The following is a 21,594-nucleotide window of genomic DNA, read 5'->3' as shown; positions in this document are numbered from 1 at the left end:
ATGTTTGATCCACGTTCACTCATTGCATAGTGACTGTAAATTACATTTGGAGACTGGTTAGCCAACAACCACGTAACGAGCAGTATCGCGAGAAAATCCGAGAACATGGAAACAAGACAACAAAAATAAATTTGTGGACAACAAGCCAGAGTGCATGATGGCGGCGTCGCTGCTGCGCCGGGACAAGAAAGCTACTGCCGTCCACTTGAAGGCAGACTTAAACCGGACTGACAATAGCTCTGGGGTCCGACAACTTCAGGAGCTGCTCGACGCTGTGCTAAATCCAGAAAAACCAGCGGCGGACACAGAAGCTCTTGACTGGTGTAAATGTCTAATTGCAGGAGGCGAAGGTTTCGAGGAGTTCTGCAAAACGGTCCGGTCCTATGACAACGCGACTCTGTGCGGCTTGGTTTGGACGGCTAATTTCGTGGCATATCGATGCCGGACCTGTGGCATCTCCCCGTGCATGTCACTGTGTGCTGAGTGTTTTAATAACGGAGACCACACGGGCCATGACTTCAACATGTTCAGGAGCCAGGCTGGTGGGGCCTGTGATTGTGGAGACAGTAATGTCATGCGAGAGAGTGGGTAAGTCTAAGCTAGCTGCTAGCTAAGCTGGCTATGCTAGCGAACGGGTTAGCCAGTATTGTTTTGACAGGTCTTGGTGGGAAGTGAGCTAACTGAGCTATTTAGATTTCCTCATCTGCGTAGTTGGTGTCAGCTTCCAGATAATTCTGCCTGAGATGTGCTTACGAATTACTGCCAGTCAACAACAGTTTTGAATATTACGATGCTCGTCACTTATTTATAGGAAACCATCGAAGAAGCAGCTCTGCTTAGAGGCTTAGCCAGCCTTGCTAACCATAACAGTATTTCTCGCACCAGCAGCTGTAATTTTTATGTATCTATATATTGCAACTTATGCGGCTGTTTAGATTTGGTCAGGAAATTAATTTATCGTGATATAAACCTGTCGCGCAGTACTATTAAACGACAGTTCAGAGTAATAGCTATGGTTTTATGTTAATTTATTGCTAGGGTTTATGCCTCTGTCTTGTACCTGACTGTCTGTCCATCATGTCTCCATTCTGGTGTAATCTGTTAGAGTGATTTAAGCTTTCTAAGAATTCAAACAAAAATGGATTAATGAGAGAGAGAGAAACGGCTGGTTTGATCTCTGTGAGCGGCCTGCAACTTTCATGTTGGTTTTTGTTTTTTTCTGACAGGTTTTGTAGACGACATCGGTTGAGAACAGGGGAGAATGTCCCCTCAATACCTCGAGACCTTCTCTTGATGTCTGAGATGGTTCTTCCTCGCTTTATCCTGTGTATCATACAGTATCTGAGAGATGGATACATTGAGCCAGGTGAAAACACTTATTGCAACAGTCTTCTCTGTACAAAGATGTGAGGAATATACACTTGGACCCACTGACCATCTTAACCCTCTGAACCCAAGCTGTTTTAAGTTTAGATTAGGTTATTTTTCCTGACAGAAGCAGACATGATTTGTTTAATTACTGCCAGAAATTATAATAAAACTGATGATAATTCATAAATCATAAATGCATAATTTGGCAATTTTATCAATTAAAATTACAAAAAAGAAAACACGCCTTTCTAGCGTGCCAGCAGGTTGTTTCATTGTGAGGGTTAAACAAAAGATGTAACTATGAAAAATTACTTTGAATGTGTCTTTGTCCTTCAGAAATCCTGTGTCAAAAGTATTCCGTGGTCTCTCATTTACTTAGATTTGTGCCATTCGATATGTGATGTGGATCTCCTGTTGCACATCGAATGCATAACAAGATTTGCTGTACAAGCTTGATGCCAGTGTTATACAACTGTTCACATCCAAAATTACGTTCTTAGTGTACTGAGTCTGATGGCCTATATCTCTTATCTTGCTCTTGCAGACACCTCAACTGAGAGAGATCTACAGAAAGTCCTGCAGCAGCTGGAGCCTCAGATCTCTTTCCTGGAGGAGCTCACAAAGATGGGAGGAGCAATGAGGACTGTACTGACAAAGATCTTGACCAATCAGCAAACATTCAAGGAGTTGAGCATGGGTAAATGTCTACACTAGATTGTGTTTCAGACCAACATGGGTTTAAAAATGATTAAGCGTTATCATACCACAGAATGGTAGTGGTTTCTTTCTTGGTTTCAGGTAACTGATGAATGATGTAAATGACTGAAGCAATTTTATTGTGTTGTTGTGTCTCTATTGTCATCGGTCACCAATGCATTACAACCATTTATTATGAGGAAGAGACAGATTCTGACTTATGTAAGCACCTATGAACATTTTCAAAACTTGAAATTAAAAAAGAAATACATACACACTGTAGCAGAACATCTAATCCAGATGTTCTTTACATCAAATATTGAGGATGTGATTGAGATAAAGTTTTGTTCATCTTCATATTTTGACATTACAGTAATTGTTGCAATTTCTGTTATGCTTCACTGTTGCAGGCCAAGAGGAGAATTTGTATGCTAAAAAGAACTATGACAAGTATTTGTCAGCCTTGAAGAATTCAGGTCTGGTGTCTGTGGAGGAAAAAGCCCAAGGTGCTGCTGCTGATGTCACTGTTGGTGCTGAAGGAGGTGCAGGAGCAATGGTCCTATTGGGTAAGATAACAAATTGTAGGAGGGTGGTTATTTTATTTTATTTTTATTTATTTTTTGCAGTGTGAAATCCGTGAAACATAATCCCATAATGATAAATGCAAAATATGTTGAAAACAAAAGGGATCGCCACTGAAGTGCATAAATTTGCCCTTTATTCCATAATCCTTTTTCCACACAGTATGCTTGAACTACCTGTATCATTGCTAGTCCAGATAATGTTGATGATTGACATCAACAGCACAGACCTCACCTTTATATTGAATACTGCTGTTTGAACAAATTATTTTTGAGTTTTGTAAATTGTAATAACCCTGGTATCTGCATGTCTTTGTCCAGTGGCTTAAGATGCTGCTAATGGCAGCTTGTGGCTAACTGTTTTTCTTGGTTTTCTCAGGAACTACTGCACCAGGGAGCCCAGATGAGTCAAATAAAGAGGTAAGAGCCAGAATCACACATAGAATAACTAATTTTAACCATTATGAAAAGATTATTTTGCCATTTTGTGTTAATTTATGAATAATTTTGTATATTAGATTTAAAAAATCAAGAAATCAAAGATTTTCAGTTTACTGTATGTTTGGGATTTTTGTTGGACACATTTTTCCATGATACTTACACAATTTAATGATAAATCCATTACCAAAATAATTATTGATGTTTTTTTGGCAGTTAGCATTTCAAGTTAGCCTATTCTAATATGATCTGAACTGATCTACAGTTACCTGTTAGTTGAAATTCTTGTTGTTGTTGTTTTCTCTCAGGAGGACCAAGATGCAGGACAGTCTGTCGGACAGAGGAAGAGGGTCAAGCTGAGCAGCAGTACCAAAGGTAAATGTATAGAAAATGTAATGCATTAGAATATGTTGCATGAACTGCCCATCTTATTTTATGCCTTTTGTGCCCACAGACCCGTGTATTATTGAGTCTCTGAAGCATAAATGTTTTTTGGAGGAGTTGCTGTTTTGGACAATAAAATATGAGTTTCCGCAGAAGATGGTCACCTTCTTACTGAACATGTTGCCAGATCAAGATTACAAGGTATTTTCTGTTCCATGTTAACATTTTTTTGCAAAAATGCAAGTCTATTTTCACTCTTACATGCATGTCTCGTCTTTTGCTGTAATATAATTTATTTGCATGTCAATGATGCTTACCATATGTCTTAAAATTTGAAAGCAAATGGATTTCCATTGAAAATGTGTCAGTGTGTGTATCATAACTGTACGTGTCATTTATGCTATGGTCTTTTTTTTCTTCCTGTCTGACAGATCACTTTTACAAAAACATTTGTTCAGCATTATGCATTCATCATGAAAACGCTGATGAAAAGCCACGAGTCGGACACCATGTCCAACCGCATTGTACATATCAGTGTGCAGCTGTTCAGCAACGAGGAGCTGGCTCGACACGTGACAGAGGAGTGTCAGCTGCTGGACATCATGGTCACAGTCCTCCTCTACATGATGGAGAGTTGCCTTATTAAAAGTGAACTTCAGGGTAAGTTGTTCAAATCTGTCAGATTGTTTTGATTGAACAAACCTCACAACGCTTCAGATAGATTGTGTGAAGAATGAAGCAGGTGACTGATGCGATACTCCGTTTGGATCACCACACCCCATGTGAACAGCATGAGTTTTTCTGACTTGGAATTTCAGAAGTGAGTGCTGAGCTTGCAGACTGATCAGTCTGAACATTTTTGGCAGAATGCATGGTGAAAGATTTATCTTTAATGTCACAACTCAAAATCTCACTCACTCAAAAGGTCCAGTGTCATAGATTGGGATTATTTTATGTAGAAGAAACGTATATATATATGTGTGAAATATTTTAAGAAGGAAAACCTGGGCACCTTTGAGAAGAGCAAAATGCAGCTGTTAATTTCTTTTATTTTAAATCATTCTCAGTGCAGAAAAAAACATGCACAGATGTTTCATCCCTCTGGCTTTTCTCTCTGCACAGGCGCTGAGTGAAAAAAAGCCTGAATTTTGAATTTTTGAGTGCAGTCCTTTTTTCCTCCATATTGGCAGCCAGGTGTTGAGTTTTGTAATTTGTCAGTGTATTGTCTTTCTCTACATTCTTGTCTGTTTTGTTTTGGTGTGTTATTTTTAAATAACAATACAAAGTGAGCCAAAATGTCCTTAACTCAATGCCCACGTGTGCCCTTCTCTCTTGTTTTTTTCTCCTGTAGATGAAGACAACAGTCGCCATGTTGTGGTGAACTGCAGTGAGGCTCTGTTGAAGAACAACACCTACTGGCCATTAGTTAGTGACTTTATTAACATCCTCTCACACCAAAGTGTAGCAAAAAAGTTCCTGGAGGACCATTCTCTGTTGATGCTATGGATGAGCTTTGTGTCGTTTTTCCAAGGTAAGGCATCCTTTTATATGTAAATAGTCAATGCATGTTTGCAGCATATAGCTTTTTAATGTGAGCAGTACAAAGTGCTTTACTATGCCTCTCATTCACACACCGATGGAGGCAGAGTTTGGGCTTCAGTGCGCTTGCTCAGATACATTTTGACCTGACTGGCAATTGCCGTTCATAGAAATCTGTTGCCCTTGCATCAGTTGTGGAAAGCATTTCCACAATAAATGGAAACTGAATGCAAAGCTAAATATCTATTGAAGGACAGATACTCTGGGTGCCCTGCTGTATATCCACCAACGATAATTCAGTTCAAAAGTTATACGGCTGAACAAATGGTCATGAAACAGATGTTACTCTTTGATCTCATATCATCCTCTGAGGTGCATATTATTCCCTGCTGATTGTTTGTCCTTGATTAATACTTTCTCTCTTGTGCCCAAAACGATTCAATTAAGGCAGTGTAGTAGTTTCATAATGTCGCTTGCTACACAATTTAATACCTCTGTCATTTGCGATACAAGCCTCATGAGGCAAACACAGCACTTGATTTAAATGATTGCTCCTGCATGTGCAGACTTTTCAGTCAGACTTAACATACCAACAGTAAGCATAGTCAGACACCTCATCTGTCCTCGATTGAAAGTAATGCTTCGTAGGAAAAGCGAGTTGTGGGGTTTGTGACTCTTTGTAGTTAGAATTGTGGCTAGTGCTGCTCATTTGTCATGTGTACTCTACCACGTCCCTAAAAATAACACTCACCCCTGCACTGTGCTTGAGTATCCTCTTGCTGACGTTATGTTCACAAGTGTCACTATTACATTGTGTGCATGTCTGCTGCACTGCTCTTGCTTTAAATTCTGGTGTTTTAATATAGGTTTATTTGCCTTTCATCAGACATTTCATTCCATTTATAAGAATAGAAATTGCTAATATGCTAACACACATGCATGCAGACATGTTCACGCTCCTGCACTGCTGCACTTCTTTTAAAATGTATTTTACTTGAGTTTATGCTTTCTATATACTCTTTTTTTAACTTTATCTTAATACTACTGTGTTTTCTACTATGTTTTGCATTTTCAATTTAAATCCTTATTTTACCATTTCTGTAATTATGGGATTTCCAAATGATTTACATTGTCTATCCCTGTTTTTATGTTCATTCAATGTCTTTTTTATGTGAAGCACTTGATGCATGTGACTTCTTTGTTCTGAAGCACGTTGAGCTGCAAATAAAGTGTATTATTGTGATTATAATTATTTTACCATATGCATGATCAGAAAATATATTTAAAGGTAAAGAGGTTCACACTACATTTTCTTAGTCTTTGGGATTTCATTTTTAATTTGATTGCTCATATGATCATTTAGAAGCAATGCCACATGTGGGGACTGTCTAACTTTTTACACCATTTCCTGCTGTGATAGGTATGAACCTGAATAAGCGAGAACTGAATGAGCATGTGGAATTTGAGTCTCAGACGTACTATGCAGCGTTCGCAGCAGAGCTGGAGGCCTGTGCACAACCAATGTGGGGTCTCTTAACACACTGTAAAGTCAAAGTAAGTCCTGCCTATACACTCTCGCACACATCTTTTGTGTGCATCGTGATGATCTTAAATGATTAATGGAACATACATCTTAAGCTTCCATTGCTGCACTTACTATATAAGCCTATATGAATTTTTAACGTGTTAAATTGTCTGTTAACAGGAGACGCAGGAATATACTAAAACTGTGGTGCGCTACTGCTTGGAGACCCTGCAGATCTGGTTTGATGCTATTGGCTTTATTGATGAGGTAATTGTAAAAGCCAAACCATTGTCTTTACAAGCAGTCTTCTTCTCCTGTTTCTCATGGCTCTGATATCTCTTATAGCCTGCTCCGAATCAAGTGACATTTCACCTGCCACTGCACCGCTACTATGCCATGTTCCTCAGTAAGGTATGTCAGAGGCTCTCATCTCTTAAGATATGACTCTGCAGTATATTGTTGTTGTTGTTTTAAAGCTAATTGATTGGTGGAAAATTCTCAGGCTGTGAAGTGCCAAGGCCTTGACCTGGACAGCCTCTTGCCTGACCAAGAGATGCTGATGAAGATCATGGTGCATCCGCTCCAAATCCAGGTATAACACTAGAGGCTCATAAACAGATTTGTGGTTTGTTTTCATTCTTTAATCTCCTCCATGTCTGTAGCCACTTGTTAACTAAAATGTTGCTATGTGTGGCTGTAGGCATGCTTGTCAGAGATCCACAGCAACATGTGGGTTAGGAATGGTCTGCAGATCAAGGGACAGGCTATGACCTACGTGCAGTCACACTTCTGCAACTCCATGATTGACCCAGACATCTATCTGCTCCAGGTTTGTGTTGCTTTATGACAGACACCTCATTTACACCTGATATTAAAATGGGCTCTGTGCCTGGTTACGTTATTTGGATAATAAATGATCTGAAAATTATTTTAATTTTTTGTTTGTATTTATTTTGAACTTGTCTTTCAGGTTTGTGCATCAAGACTAGATCCTGACTACTTTATCTCAAGTGTTTTTGAGAGGTAAGCTCTAACTCCTACACATGCATTCATATAATGTTTCTACATTTTTGATTCAACATAGATTATACATTGTATTTGCTGTCTTTTTTCACACAGGTTCAAAGTGGTTGACCTGTTAACCATGGCGTCTCAGCATCAAAATGCTGTGTTAGATTCTGAGCAGGAGAGGCCGATGCTTGAAGGAGCACTGACCTTCCTGGTCATACTGACGAGCCTTCGCATTCATTTGGGTAAGTGGTACAATAGAAGATGCACACAGTGTACAGGGAGTAAGAAACGGCTTATACGGTGTATGATAACATTAGCCTGTAAATTTCCCTTCCACAAACATTGCAATGTGTTTCCTAGGTTTGGTATTTGATGTCATTATTATTTGTTAGACTTTTCCTTTGCCTTTGCCACTGATGCACCAGCATTTCAGAGCATCAACGACAGTGAATCGTAATTAGCAGCAAGTGAAAGTGAATTACATTAAATCAAAAACCAGTTCGCAATATGTGACAACATCACTAATTTGGATGTGAATGTTTAGTACAACGTAAGGAAGGGCTATCCCGAAATGCCAATCTCAAAACAAGTGTATTGCAACTATGTTTTGCACAGCATGTACAATAATTGCATTTCTGAAGTGACATGAAAGTGGTGCGAGAGATGGTACAGTGCTATTGTTCTATCCTGCAAAGGACCAGTTGTAGGATTTAGTGGCATCTAGCGGTAAGGTTACAGGTCACTGTCCCCTTCTAAGCATGAAAGAGAACCTATGGTGGCCACTAAAAACGCAAACAGTCCCTCCAGAGCCAGTGTGTGGTTTGTCCGTTCTGGGCTGCTTTAGAAACATGGCAGTGCAACATGGCAGACTCCATGGAAGAGGACCGGCTCCCTCTCTAGGTATAAAAAGCTCTCTCCAAGATCTAACACAACTATTCTTATTTTAGGTTATTCTAACTTATGAAAACATAATTATGAATATTGTATTCCATTTCTGCCAATATATTAAAATCCTACACACTGGACCTTTAAGAAAATCTGTGTTCAGCCATGTTACACAGATAGAGACTGGCTGGTCTGTCTAAATCATTGCTGCATCAGTGGGAAAACTGTGAAAACTGGCTGCTGGAAAGTGTTCAAATTACATGATGACATATGCCCATGTTGCATTCTAAGGAGAGGATGAGACATTGCTCCAGAAGTGTTGAAGCACTGGGTTAGACAGTGCTGAACAGACTCAGTGATAGGGCTGAATGATTTACTGTTTTAAATCATGTCACAGCTTTAAAGATTGCAAATTTCAAATCACAAGAGCCACAATTGCTTTTGTATTTAACAAGCTGCAAGGAGCTCAAGAATTATTGGTCGGCACCCTCTGTCATAGACAAATTTAGTCAAGTGTAGTCTATTAATCAGAATCAGAATCAGAAGCATTTATAGTCATTACACAAGTGCAACAAAGTTACATTCGGTTACAACCCGTCCCAGAGGACACAAAGGCACAAGAGACAGTACAAATGATTTGACATGGGAAGACAGGGACAGGAGGACCACGATGCAGCCAGCAGGGCGACGCTTCGCTTACTAAAATGAAAAACAAATGAAAAACAGGCTGTTACATTGTCATGGGTTACAGCAACACTTGGATCAAATAAATTAGAGCCATCATTAATACTAACATCTATGCTTTTCCTGTTATGGCAAGTCAAAATGTCAGGGTTGAAGGGACCGTGGTCACAGGCACACTCTTGCTTAAACTGACAAAAAGACACTTAACATGATATTTGCCCACAGCCTCCACTCTGAGTCCTGCTGATTGGTGTTTAGTTTAGGGTTATAATCTTTCAGTTTGGCTTTATGTTCTGCTTCTCACAAACAGGGATGACGGATGACGAGATCCTTCGGGCTGAGATGGTCTCGCAGTTGTGTATGAATGACCGTACACACAGCGCACTGTTAGACCTTGTATCCTTTAATACTTAACAAATAAGAGCAACTATATTCATCCATCCATGACAGTTTTTTCCCTTAACAGTGTTTTCTTAGATTCCTGAAAATCCCAACCCAAAGAGTGGCATTGTGCCGGGGAGTTGTAGTTTTGAGGAGATGCTCTCTGCTGTGGCTGACTTTAAAGCACCAGTGTTTGAACCCGGAGGCTCCATGCAGCAGGGCATGTACACACCTAAAGGTAGGATGTTTGTGGTGAACATGTAACACGTAACCCAGTAACCTTTTTTGAAAGTGCACTGGTGAAAACAATGTGATGGCTGTCAGGTATTAATATTAGTTATATGGTATTAGGGCCACAGGGCTCGGAGAGGAACATCTCTGAACTCTGAATTGAACCCGGCATCTGCATGGTGGGGTTTGTATCTGGAGGACAGCATGAACCTCCTATTGAGAGGTGGATATGCTGGTCTGCAGCCCTCTACTGGCCAACAGTAGTGTTAGCAGTAACGTGGACTGCAGTGTGTAGGGAATTGGGATTTCCAAATTGGGAGAAAATGGAGAAAAGCTGCAAATAAATAGTATAGTGGCCCAGTGATATTCAACAAATCACTGAGCTGTATTTTCTTCTTGAACTGAGAACATAATAAAAAAAGTAATTTTCTCAGCACCTACGAAAAGTATTTTATTTGCTATTTCATGGCCGACAACTCACTACAAGTAATTCATGAATCCAACAAAAGTTCTCTATTTGTTCCTAGAAACAGTTAAATATGTGTGTGTGCAAAGGTTTGCATTGTTTTCTAGTTAGAAGAACAATGAATTAATATGTCCTGGCATATTCATAATACAGATCCTAGTCTGTATTCATAAGTAGTCCTTGGTGCATTGCTCATATTCCATTTTTTGAATTAATATACAATGACACATACTAGAAGCAAACTTATGTTCAGTGCCTATGTGTCTGTAGGCCTGATTACATAATCACTTGATTGCGATTTTATGAGCTGACCACAATCATTCTGCATAATCGTTATAATTACTTCCATTCACCTGAATAAAAACGGCCAAATAAAACAAAAATGTCACATTCCCAACACTATTTACATGTCATTTTGCCCCGTTTGAGGATCTACTGGTGCTCTTTTAATAATGTCATCTCGTTGTGTCCTCTGCTATGGTTTAATGGCACCTGCGTGAAGAATTTGTGCCACCAACTAATATTTGCATGATCATGGACGGCAACAAATATTACTTTTCATTTGCAGATTTTCTCTAAATTTGGTTAAAATTCGTGCTTCATTTGGATTGAAATCTGGCTAAGTTAGAAATGTTGCAACAAATACAAAGTAAATTAGGTGAATGTCCATCAGCTGGATGAGGCAAATAAACTGTTTACTGATCAAAAAGATCAAATTTGTGGAAAAAAAAGAGCTGGGCTGCCTAAACCTTACTGCTGGTGGACAGGTTGTTTTACTTCAGATCCTATGAGATCATGTTTCTTGCTTTATAGTGGCATAAAATGAACAGTAGACAGTGAATGTAGTGTATTTTAAAACATACACTGTAGAAATTATGTGACAATGATGATGAGTAAGAGGCCAGAATAAGCTGCAAGTCTTTAGCATTAGATCTATGTCATTATTCCTCTGTATGCCACTTGGGGGCAGGCTTACACCACTTACACAGTGAAGGTGAAATAGGAAGAAATTGAATCAATGTCACTTTGTGCTAGAGGTTACAGAACATCTCTCTCCTTTTTTTACATCTAGCGGAGGTGTGGGAGAAGGAGTTTGACCCCATCATGGTCGTTCTCAGAACAGTCTATCGACGTGATGTCCAGTCAGCAATGGACAGATACTCTGCATTGTAAGTTAATACTGTTGCCTTCATTTCCTCAAGTAAATAGGTTGTTTCTATACTTTAGGTATTTAATAAACAGCGATTTTCATTGACACATGTCTATCTTTGTATATCACATGTTGTTCTTGGGTTTTGCTTAACATTACTCTGTTTTGTTGGGAGTATTCATGAAAAAAAACAATCTGCATCATGCTCTGTTCAGTGTCACAGGGTCTCCTCTCTCACCTGCACTTGAAGGCACATGATAAGAAAGGTCAGGTCTACCAGGTGCTCAAATTGTTTTCAATTAGATAGCTGTCAAGAAAAATCAATATTACAGTCTAAATTGTAATAGAATTGAGGTAATCTTTCTTGTTTGATTGTGGTACAGATGTCTGTAGACAGACAAATGTGCCAGTGGAGGTGAAGGAGATACCTGAGTGTTCATTTTCTTAAAGGTCGAAATGTGTGAAGTTGCTAATTACAATAAAAGGGTCCCTCAGTGAGTGCTCCTGTGTTTGAAATAGAGGCCGGGAAGATAACCTTTTTATAATGGGACTTTAGTCTGGCTTTTTTTTTTTAGTATAGCTGCAGTTGAAAGTATGGATAGATCACTGATGTAGTTAATTGTACTTATTTCATGCATACTATATGTTTTTCTTTCTTTTTGGTGTTAAAAACCATCTGAAAACTACGGTACATTGTAGCATATTTAAACTGCCAAAGCTGCCTTCAGAGTCTGATACAGCCTCTTGTTGCTCATTCACACTGTATGATGGATTGTCTGTTAGATTGGCAGCGGTTTTACGACCCCAGTTCCACAAAGTTAGGACATTAGGTAAAGCGTATGTAAAATAGAATATAATCATTTGCAAATGTGTTCATACCCAATCATGGAACTCTCACCTGTTACCAGTCAGCCTGTTTACCTGTGGAAATGTTCCAAACAGGTGTTTTTGGAGCGTTTCACATCTTTCCCAGTCTTTTGCTGCTCTTGTTCCAACTTGTTTGAAACCTGTTGCTGCATCAAATTCAGATATTTACAAAAATCAGTGAAGTTGATGAGGTCAGACATGAAATATATTGTCTTTGTGCTGTTTTCAGAATGTCAAAAAGGATTAGCAAATTATCACATTCTGTTTTATTCATGTTTTACACAGCGTCCCAACCTTTTTGGAATCTGGGTTTTATAGAACAATGGACCCATCATCACTAATGGAGTGAGCCACTGTGCTGCCTATCGGCTGTTAACAGTTATTTCTTTCATCGTGTTGCTTTATGTAGAAATTCAACCTTGTGTTACAAGTTAGCAGGTGCCCTTAGTGGCGTTCTGTGTGTTATTGATTGTTCTTCTGATAGAATAATGCCTGTTGATGATGATGATGTCACTTAGTTTAAAACAGTGTGGCATCCACACCGGCAACCCGTGGCCACCTTACAAGGAGAGGACCCCTCTGCATCCATGTTACAAAGGCCTAATCAAGCTGCTGCACTGCAAGACGCTGCACATTGTGATATTCACTCTCCTTTACAAGGTGAGCCTTTCAACAACAATTCATGTGGTATAAGACAGTGCTGCGCTTGCATCTCAATTTTACTCCTTGAGCTAAATTAGAGGCGCTTCTGTTTGCCATCTTTAATTGGTGCACACATAATATGACTTGGCAGTTAATTGGTGCTGACATGTTACAAGATATCAGTACAACACAGGACCAGCAAAGTGCAGGAGGTACAGCACAAAGTGAACAGACCTCATAGAATGGATGTGGCATCATATAGAAACTTAAAGACAAAAGCAGTGACAGGCGAGCAAATGTTTATCTGTTACAGCATTGGCATAGTTGTGACCAGGATAGAATTTGTCTTTACCTTAACAATTAAGACTGTTGTTTTATCAAGTGCAAAATGGAAGTGAACTAAACTGAGGGTCTTACTTGTCTTTCATTGTAAACTAACAGTTACACAATATGTTTTAGATATGGATGGATCATCAGAACATGTCTGAGCATGTGCTGTGTATGGTGCTGTACCTGATCGAGCTGGGTTTGGACAACCAGGTTCAAGACAACAAGGAGGACGAGGTTAGATATGTGTGTCTGAGTAACAACCACACTCCTCCTCACTCTGTAGATGCATAGTGTCCACCAGTGTCTTACAGGAGCTTATGTTTCCAGGAGCCTTGCATTGAGGAGCACTGTCATGACAGCTGGTTCCCTGGCACCAACCTCCTCTCAAATCTGCACCATGTCATCAACTTTGTGAGGGTTCGGGTCCCTGAGACCGCTCCTGAAGTGAAGAGAGAAGCCCCTCCCAGCACCAGCACTGAGGCGTCTTCTTATGGCCAGGTAAAATATTGGTCTGCTATAGGCAGTAGACCGACAATACCATTAATTACAGTTTGATACCACTGTAATAAAAACAGCTGGAAGTAAAAGTTCCATTGACTATAGTGACTTGCAGTTTGTTATTGAGTGTTTGCTTCCGGCCAGTACACAACTGGAGTGAATTAAACCAGTGGCCTGGCAAATAAAGCTGAGCATCTTAATGCTCGCAGGAGGTCCCAGCTAAAGGGCCGGAGATTATTGGACTTGAGTTCATCAGGAGCTCAAAAACGCACTCAAGTGCAGTTGTTGTTGTGTATCTGCTGCATTGCATTAGTAGGTGATTGTCTGCTTAAAGGTTATGCCATAGAGCATGCCAGGCCTGTCAGAGAAGCAGTGTGGAAAACAGGGCGTAGATCTGAAATATTTTCACATCTTTCTCAGGAATTATTATTATTAATGACATTATGACAGGAGAGACTTAAATATGTGGGACCTCAACATATTTTCAAGGTTAAAAAACAAAACAACTAAACTTAAAAAATGCTAATTACTGGACAGGAACTCTGGTTTTGTGACTCCTGTCCCGGCAGATTTAAAAAAAATCTTTTTTCCACTTATTTCCTTATCCCGTTGTGCTAACTGGCTGCTGGCTGAAGCTTCATATTTACGTTGCAGACGTTAGAGTGGTATCAGTCTATTGCCTTAAATAATTCACCAACCCAGCAAGTACTAATCAAATACTGTTTCCTGCAGTGCAGGGATTGGGAATTTTGTGAATAGTTCCTTACATACATAGATCTTAAAATTGCACATCAAGAAGTTGACTTGCCAGACTTTACAGGTGTTGCTGACCACGTTTAGGGTCACATTGCTCAATGACTCATTTCTGGTCCAACATCCATATTTCAACAACCACTGAAAGGATTACCATGACATTTGGTACAGATGTTCATGGTCCCCAGATGATAAATCCTGGTGACTTTTGTCCTCCCCTGACTTTTCCACGCAAAGTAACACTTAGCGTGCTAGTATGATAGCGTTGGCACGAGGATTGCAGCAGTAATCTGTGGTATGATTTTTGACAGTTATCATACCATGTACATTTTATCTGTGGCGTTGGTATTATTAGTTAATAGCGTAGTAGTTGTAGAATGTGGTCATGCAGAATAAAGCATTAATAAGTGCTTTGTAATGACTAATAAACAGCCATTATTCTACTAATATGCATGCTAATGAGCAACTAGACATAGTATTTTGTGAAATTATAATCAAGTGTTTGATCAACCAAAAAAAACAACAAAAAACCCAAATACATTCTGTTTTCATTTCTTTAAGTGTCATTGTAAACGATGATAATAAACATTGTGTAATACTGTGTACCATGATATCGTGAAACCGACGGTTATCGTATTGACAGAGTCTCCTACCATTGCAACAACAACTATAACTGGAACACCAACAAATCAGCCTTTTTTTTTCGTATTTCTTTTGAGGTCTTAATTTATAGGCACACAGATAGTTTTTCATCTTACTTTTTTGGGGTTTTTTTTTTTGGTACTTTCATGTTCCTCTTTCATACCATCATTATCATTGTCCATTTTGCTGTACCTGCTCCACAGAACTCAAGGCGTCTTACAGGGAATTGGAGAGAGGTAGCTATCTACATCCATTTCTATAAAAAGGCTGACGGCTTTGATGCCGCTAGCAGCTGCATTTGTCTACTTTTTATCTTCATTATGACAGAATTCCTTTGCACATGTTTGTTTTGTGCTTTTCAAAGGACGTCTGCCTTTGTGTGTTAAGGCGTGTGTATAATGCTGTGCTCCAGCAGCTTCCCTCCCTCCTGACTGCTGAAACTAATTACATGTGTAATGCAGGTTTGGGTAAATGCTTTTTAACCGCATGTCAGTATGATTGATGTTGCCTTGACTGGGCTATATGATGTATGTTTATTTAACAGTGCAGCTCAGGTACTTTTTCTCAGGTCAGGTCATGGCAATCCTTCAGATGGCTTGTGTTCTTTAACATCAGGGTGATTTGAATTTTCCAAGGAATATGGTTGTTTTGAGTGCTATCAGCAAAGGTATTCATGAAACGTCAACTGAAATATTATAATGGACATTTAATTGGCCTTTTATGTATATTTTGCTTGTCTGACTATGGTAATGAAGCACCCTGCCAATTCATCAAAGTCCGTCCGGCTATTGCTGATGTTTGTGCTCAAAGACAGATCCGTTTGTGCATTTTGCTGATCTGGTGTGGGCTTGATAATCAAAATGTTTTTGTATGTTTACAGTGTGTCCCCTTTAACATTAGTCATAGAGCATGGCATTAACACTGCCAGACTTCTCATCACCCATACCAAAAACAAATGTTCTAATGTTGGAGGTTGTTTTACATGAAATATTCACCAAATATGTGTGTACTTGCATGTAAATAAATATTGTATATAGTTAAAAATTTGTTTTTTATTCTGTGCTTTCTTAGAACCTGCGTGAAGCTCAGGTGTTCAGCCTTGTAGCTGAGCGCAGGAGGAAGTTCCAGGAGATCATCAACCGCAGCAACACTGAAGCCACCCAGGTTGTAAGGCCCAAGAGCTCTTCAACACGCTGGGTCCCACCAGGCACACCCCCTCAGCTGGTTACAGAGATCCTGGAGATCCGGGAGAGCATGCTGTCCCTCCTCATCAAACTCCACCAGAAGCTGTCGTCCAAGCAGAACTCTCTGTCTGCATCCTGGCTCGAGGATATGGACACGAGCCGTCACGCTCATGGAGATGGCATTACAGCCATTGAGCGCATCCTCACCAAGGCGGCCACGCGCAGCTGCCAAATCAAGCGTAGCATCCAGGACATTTGTGGGAAGGTGTGTCCTCCTGTTCCACCAAAGAAGAACAGTCCTTCTGACAAGAAAACCATGGATAAAGAAGAGAGGTAACATAATTGTGTACAGTTTTTCCTTGTTAAATTACATATTCATCACTATGAATTTCTATTTGCAGAGCTCTGTGCTGCACAAGAACGTATACTCTTTATTGCTTTGCAGTGTTTGCACATTCGTATTGTGTTCATACAGCTATCTTAAAAGGGAGTTGTATCAAGATTTGTATTATTATAATCTATAAGCAATATTTAATCTATACTTTTGTTTATAGTACTTTAAGAATTATTCACTGCAGTGCAATTGCAACAACAGCTTAGACACTAAGTCGTGTGCAAGGACAATGCAATAGGTTTGAGTCAACTATAGGGTAAATCAAAGGAAGTGATAATTCTTCATTACCCTCCGGCTGTCACATTGTATCTTTTAAACAGCTGTACTAATTACTGCTGGGTACAAGAAAAACAGTTCAAAGGAAAACTCCGAAACCTGGAAGGAAAACTCTCCAAATATTCTGTATATCACCACTAATATGTGGCCAAAGCAGCAGCAGCAGATGATGCTTCTTTTTAAGATAAACTTGCTTGTGCCAATATCAGAAATGTTTTCACCTGCTCTTTTAATTTTAAAAGCAAAACAATTGTGACTCAATATGTACATCTTTGGACCACCATGAAAGTGGGATCCGACGGCTGTTTAAAAAAATCAAGTCAAACTTGGTCAGTTTTGGCTTTTCACCTCACATTCACTCACTAGTCCGTGTCTCCCATTCCTCTCCCCTAATGATGATGGAATGGCCTATAACCATTTAATAATTGCCTGCTTTTGGGGTTGGCTTCACCCCACAGACAAAGGTAAAGGTAGAATCTCTCCCATTTACACGAACTAGTGCTGTTTCCAAGGCAACCGTCAGGCAACAGTGCGGTCAGTGGCGGGGAGAAGTGAGAAGCCGCTGCCCATTCCTCATGCTGGTTGTCGGCAACCCTGAAGCCATCAGTGAAAATTATTGAGCTGTGACGCTCCTGTCGGCATTTGTTTATGTCCTCTTATTAGAGACTTAATTTACAGTCATCTCTCACCCTGCAAGTCTGCAGAGTGGGCCTCAACCCACCGTATTAGTTTAATAATCAACCTTTCCAACTTTCACAACACAGCCTTGTTGCGATCAGACACCTGCTATCCCTTGTTATGTATAAGAGTCTGCTGCACATGCTGTGTGCAATCAGGGGAAACATGCCCTGCACAACAGACATGCTTATTTCCAGGATAGTGCAAAGCATTTGTGAAGTGGAAATGCAATAGTTAATATTCTTAAATGGAGCAAGTGGTTGCCAGGAACTTATCAGGAGCAGTGCTTGTTATCAGTGTATGAAGTATTTTCATCTTTTTTTACATTTTACATCTTTCTTGTGGAAGTGATTTAATTCCTTCAGCACAGTCTCACTGGTAGAAGGAAGATGATTTAAAAAAAAAATCTTATTTTAGTAGTCCATAATGCTGTAATTACATAAGTACCATTAGTATTCATTTGGTTTTGAACTCAAGTTAAGTACTGAGTTGCGCTGCATTTTCATCAAAGAGTATTTGACTTGTTCTTTCTTTCAGACGGCAGAGGGCTAGAGAGAGACAGCAGAAGCTGCTCGCTGAATTTGCCTCCAGGCAGAAGAGTTTCATGGAAACAGCCATGGATGTTGGTAAGAAAATGCCGGCTCACCCTTTTTTGCCTGCTTGTTACCTATTTTGTTATTGTTGTGGAGCTTTAAATTACTAACACATCATTTGCAGTAGCTACTGCCCAAATTCTGTTCGCAAAGAGTGTGCGTGCTATCATACCAGGATACTCTGCAAAAGCAGAGAAACAGCAGCAGTGGGGCTCTTGTGTTAACGCAGTCTTTACTTGGCAAACTCACCGTAACCAATTTGTAAATCAAAGTGCACTATTCATTCTACTGTAACCTTCATGCTGCACAGCCAAACAGGCCAGCCTAGACTAAAATGCATAAGGTGAGGTGTGAGTAAACTTTTCATTTGTTATAATCCAGTGAGTTTGAACACATGCATTTTGTTCGGACGGCACAAATTGTGAGGCAGAGTGCTCATTTTTCAAGTCTGAAGTTTTTATTAAAAATACTTACTTATAAATACTGTTACTGGTTTAATTTCAGTGAAATAAATATCTCAGGGCAGTCTTTTATTTACTCAAGGTCTCCTCCTTTGTATAATCAAGAAAAACTGACTAAAAATGTAGTATGTAAAATGTAGTTGGCAATTTGCATAGAGACTTCACTGGATATTTATGCCTTCAGGAAGGACTGAGTATGTACCGCTGCACTGCCTAACAACCCCTCTGATAGAATATGCTTACCAAGTTGTGTTTTTTCTGACATGGGTGTACAGGACCTTTATGAAAACACAAAACACATATTAACACTTTTTGTTCGAAGGGCATCTTGCTACTGCCGCCCTTGAAGAAAAGTCCTGTTTGCTGAAATAAACCTATCATTGCTATGCCTTTTTTATCGGGGCAAGGTGACAGAGGGCCGTGTCCGAGTTTGTGGTCTCTGTAGGCCTGTTAAGAGAAATTGAGAGGAGAGTGCTCCTGTGGGAGCGTGGGTGGCTGCTGGCTGAGGGCATATAGGATCAAAGCACTAATAGTGGGCTGGACTCCCAGGGCCCACCCTGACACAGCATGGTTAGTGAATGAATAATGGCTGCCGTGATCAGACAGCCCTTTCCGGCAGGACTGAATTCTGACCTCTTTCTGCACATTTCTTGCTGAGCAATAACTTAAGTTCCTTTTCTTTAAAATCACTGCTGGCTTTGCATCACCTGCACTGGAGTAACATTTAAATGAGATGATAAGATAACTTGAAAACAAGTGACTGCAATTATAATTTGTAGATATGTTTGAGTTTTCCAGCAAGCTTGCATTTCGTGTTATTTTCTCCAGGTCCAACATAATTTGTCATAATTTGTCCTTTAGTCTGCCGTTCTCCTGCACAGAGTTCTGATAACATTGACTCACATCTGTCAATTTTCAATTTTCAGTAATCCAGACCATAGGATTTCAAGAAGTACTATGTCAAAGGCAGCTGGACTTGCTGTTGGGCTTGAAGTCAGCTTTGAAATCCAGTGTTTCACCTAATAAACCAAAGGACACTAAAAGACCTTGAAATTAGATTTAGGACAATGCTCTTATGTTACTATTTGCACAACTTGTGTCTTACCTGGACACTGTGTGGCTGATGGGAAAAATAAAGCTTAGAACTAAGACCCTTGAGAGGAAGTGGTCTTGGTCTCGTCCCAAATGAACTCTGGAGTGCTTGATGTGTGATCCAACTAGTATGCAAGCTTTGCAAATTTACTTGAAACAGTTCCTGAAGCCAGTTGCACTTTGCATATCAGGACATGGATGAATGAATTTAACAGTTGCTAACAACTAGCCAGCAAATGAATTGAGGTCAAACCAAGACTTGTGCAGTGTGGTATGTTGTATTTGGCCAGTGGACCTCCTCTAGGACTTCCTTCCTCTGTTTATATTCTTGCTCCCACCGCAGACACATCCGACCAATGAGCGAAGTCACCATTCTCATGTGGTTTGTAACTCTGTTTTTTGGCTCGCTTGGATTTTTCTTTGTGAAAAGAAACGAAACAAGGAAATTCCACCAACTCATCAACAGATTGGGACCAGAGCAAAGGACCTGGTGTGAAAAATGCCCTCACACTAACCTGAAGCTCTTTCTAGATGTTTGGGTTGGATTTTTAATTATTCCAGTGTGCCGCACACCAAATTTCAGTCATCCGTACTGTATTTGAGTGGAGGCAGAAATCTCAAAGGCAGGTCAAACCTAAACAAATTGCACCAAACTTATCTGCTAGGAGATGGTCGGTGTCATCATTAACCTAACCAGCGTTCTTCAAGAACAGGCTTACATTTGAAGCCAAGCTGTTGCGTGCACACAATACTTCAAAGAGGATTCACAAATTTATGCTGTAGGAAGCATAAAACAGCACCGCACCAACACTTTGTGTGTCCTTGTCGTCTTACCTTTTGTGTGTGAGTTATTTATTTGTTCACATGCGCACATAGTAGTGGCTTTATGTACTGGGATGGCCTGAGGCTAAAACTGTGGCGTTGACATCTAATGCATCCTTCATTTCCCCGGGAACACGGTGACCTCTCTTGAGAACATATTTTCCCAAAAAAGCAATAAATCAATTTCCAACACAGCTTGACATTTCTCCACTATATTTACTGCTCAAATTGAACACAGTTCTTAACATTTAAAACTAATTTCACATCAGTAATTAATTTCTAGCGCGGTGCCAGTCATGCAGATAGGGGTAACAGAGTGTGAATTTACGTAGGTTTACAGTATTTCTATATGAGATGATGCATTCTGCCAACAAACTATAGTAAGGAAACAATGCATAGGATTTCTTGATTACACTTGATTACTTCCAATCAAAGTTGGAAGTATGTTTGTAGAGTTGATGATTTTCAGTGTAAATTATAAAGGAGTAGTGTTGTATAGCTTATTATGATTTGTCGCCTGAGTAGGAGTTTGGCTTGCAGTCAGTGACCTCCCTTCATCATGGATCCTTACCTCAGTTTTGATCTACCTTAAGGAAAGCCTCTCAGACCTCTAACCATTTTTGTTTCTCACACAGGTGGATGCTTCTCATTCTCACAGGGGTGAATGTAATACTTGCAGATCTTTGAATATCATTGATAAGATTTCAGAACGGTCTAAAAACTGCTTGTCCAGGTTTTAGCAATGATTGGCGTCAGCTGCCGCAATGTATTTCATGTTTGTAATTATGTTAAGGTATGAGTTTTAAAGTTGGCGCGGGAAAGCTTTTACAATCTTACATTAAGATTTGTACATTTTTCTCACTAGAATCTCCTGACACTGAGGCAGCTATGGACTTAGGAGCTTCTGAAGTGATGGAGTCTGAGGTTCTCTATGACTGCGTGATCTGTGGCCAGAGCGGACCTTCCACCGAGGACAGACCTACTGGTCTAGTAGTTCTCCTCCAAGCATCCTCAGGTACT

The 21,594-nt window shown here is 39.9% G+C and overlaps 1 protein-coding gene across 2 annotated transcripts in view; it reads left to right on the top strand.

Annotated features, from left to right (window-relative positions):
* Positions 1–150: 150 nt before the first annotated feature.
* ubr3 (ubiquitin protein ligase E3 component n-recognin 3) overlaps positions 151–21,594 on the top strand; it is a 43,181-nt gene continuing 21,737 nt past the window's right edge. The window contains exons 1-26 of one of the 2 annotated variants that reach the window (XM_041950646.1): positions 151–588; positions 1,227–1,366; positions 1,916–2,068; positions 2,478–2,633; positions 3,028–3,068; positions 3,395–3,461; positions 3,541–3,671; positions 3,902–4,130; positions 4,822–5,001; positions 6,430–6,563; positions 6,715–6,801; positions 6,880–6,945; positions 7,037–7,126; positions 7,235–7,363; positions 7,505–7,557; positions 7,654–7,787; positions 9,425–9,510; positions 9,592–9,733; positions 11,265–11,361; positions 12,728–12,869; positions 13,311–13,415; positions 13,509–13,679; positions 15,278–15,310; positions 16,146–16,591; positions 18,144–18,232; positions 21,440–21,589. In XM_041950646.1, the coding sequence (XP_041806580.1) occupies positions 155–588; positions 1,227–1,366; positions 1,916–2,068; positions 2,478–2,633; positions 3,028–3,068; positions 3,395–3,461; positions 3,541–3,671; positions 3,902–4,130; positions 4,822–5,001; positions 6,430–6,563; positions 6,715–6,801; positions 6,880–6,945; positions 7,037–7,126; positions 7,235–7,363; positions 7,505–7,557; positions 7,654–7,787; positions 9,425–9,510; positions 9,592–9,733; positions 11,265–11,361; positions 12,728–12,869; positions 13,311–13,415; positions 13,509–13,679; positions 15,278–15,310; positions 16,146–16,591; positions 18,144–18,232; positions 21,440–21,589 (3,685 nt within the window). In that variant the 5' untranslated portion in view covers positions 151–154. The remainder of the gene's footprint in view (positions 589–1,226; positions 1,367–1,915; positions 2,069–2,477; positions 2,634–3,027; positions 3,069–3,394; positions 3,462–3,540; positions 3,672–3,901; positions 4,131–4,821; positions 5,002–6,429; positions 6,564–6,714; positions 6,802–6,879; positions 6,946–7,036; positions 7,127–7,234; positions 7,364–7,504; positions 7,558–7,653; positions 7,788–9,424; positions 9,511–9,591; positions 9,734–11,264; positions 11,362–12,727; positions 12,870–13,310; positions 13,416–13,508; positions 13,680–15,277; positions 15,311–16,145; positions 16,592–18,143; positions 18,233–21,439; positions 21,590–21,594) is intronic. The other variant, XM_041950648.1, reaches the window with a different exon arrangement.

Source organism: Chelmon rostratus, chromosome 13 (assembly GCF_017976325.1).
Source record: "Chelmon rostratus isolate fCheRos1 chromosome 13, fCheRos1.pri, whole genome shotgun sequence".
Classification (NCBI taxonomy): Eukaryota; Metazoa; Chordata; class Actinopteri; order Chaetodontiformes; family Chaetodontidae; genus Chelmon; species Chelmon rostratus.
Note: the sequence above shows the minus strand (reverse complement) of the source record. Positions and strands in the feature narration are given on the sequence as shown.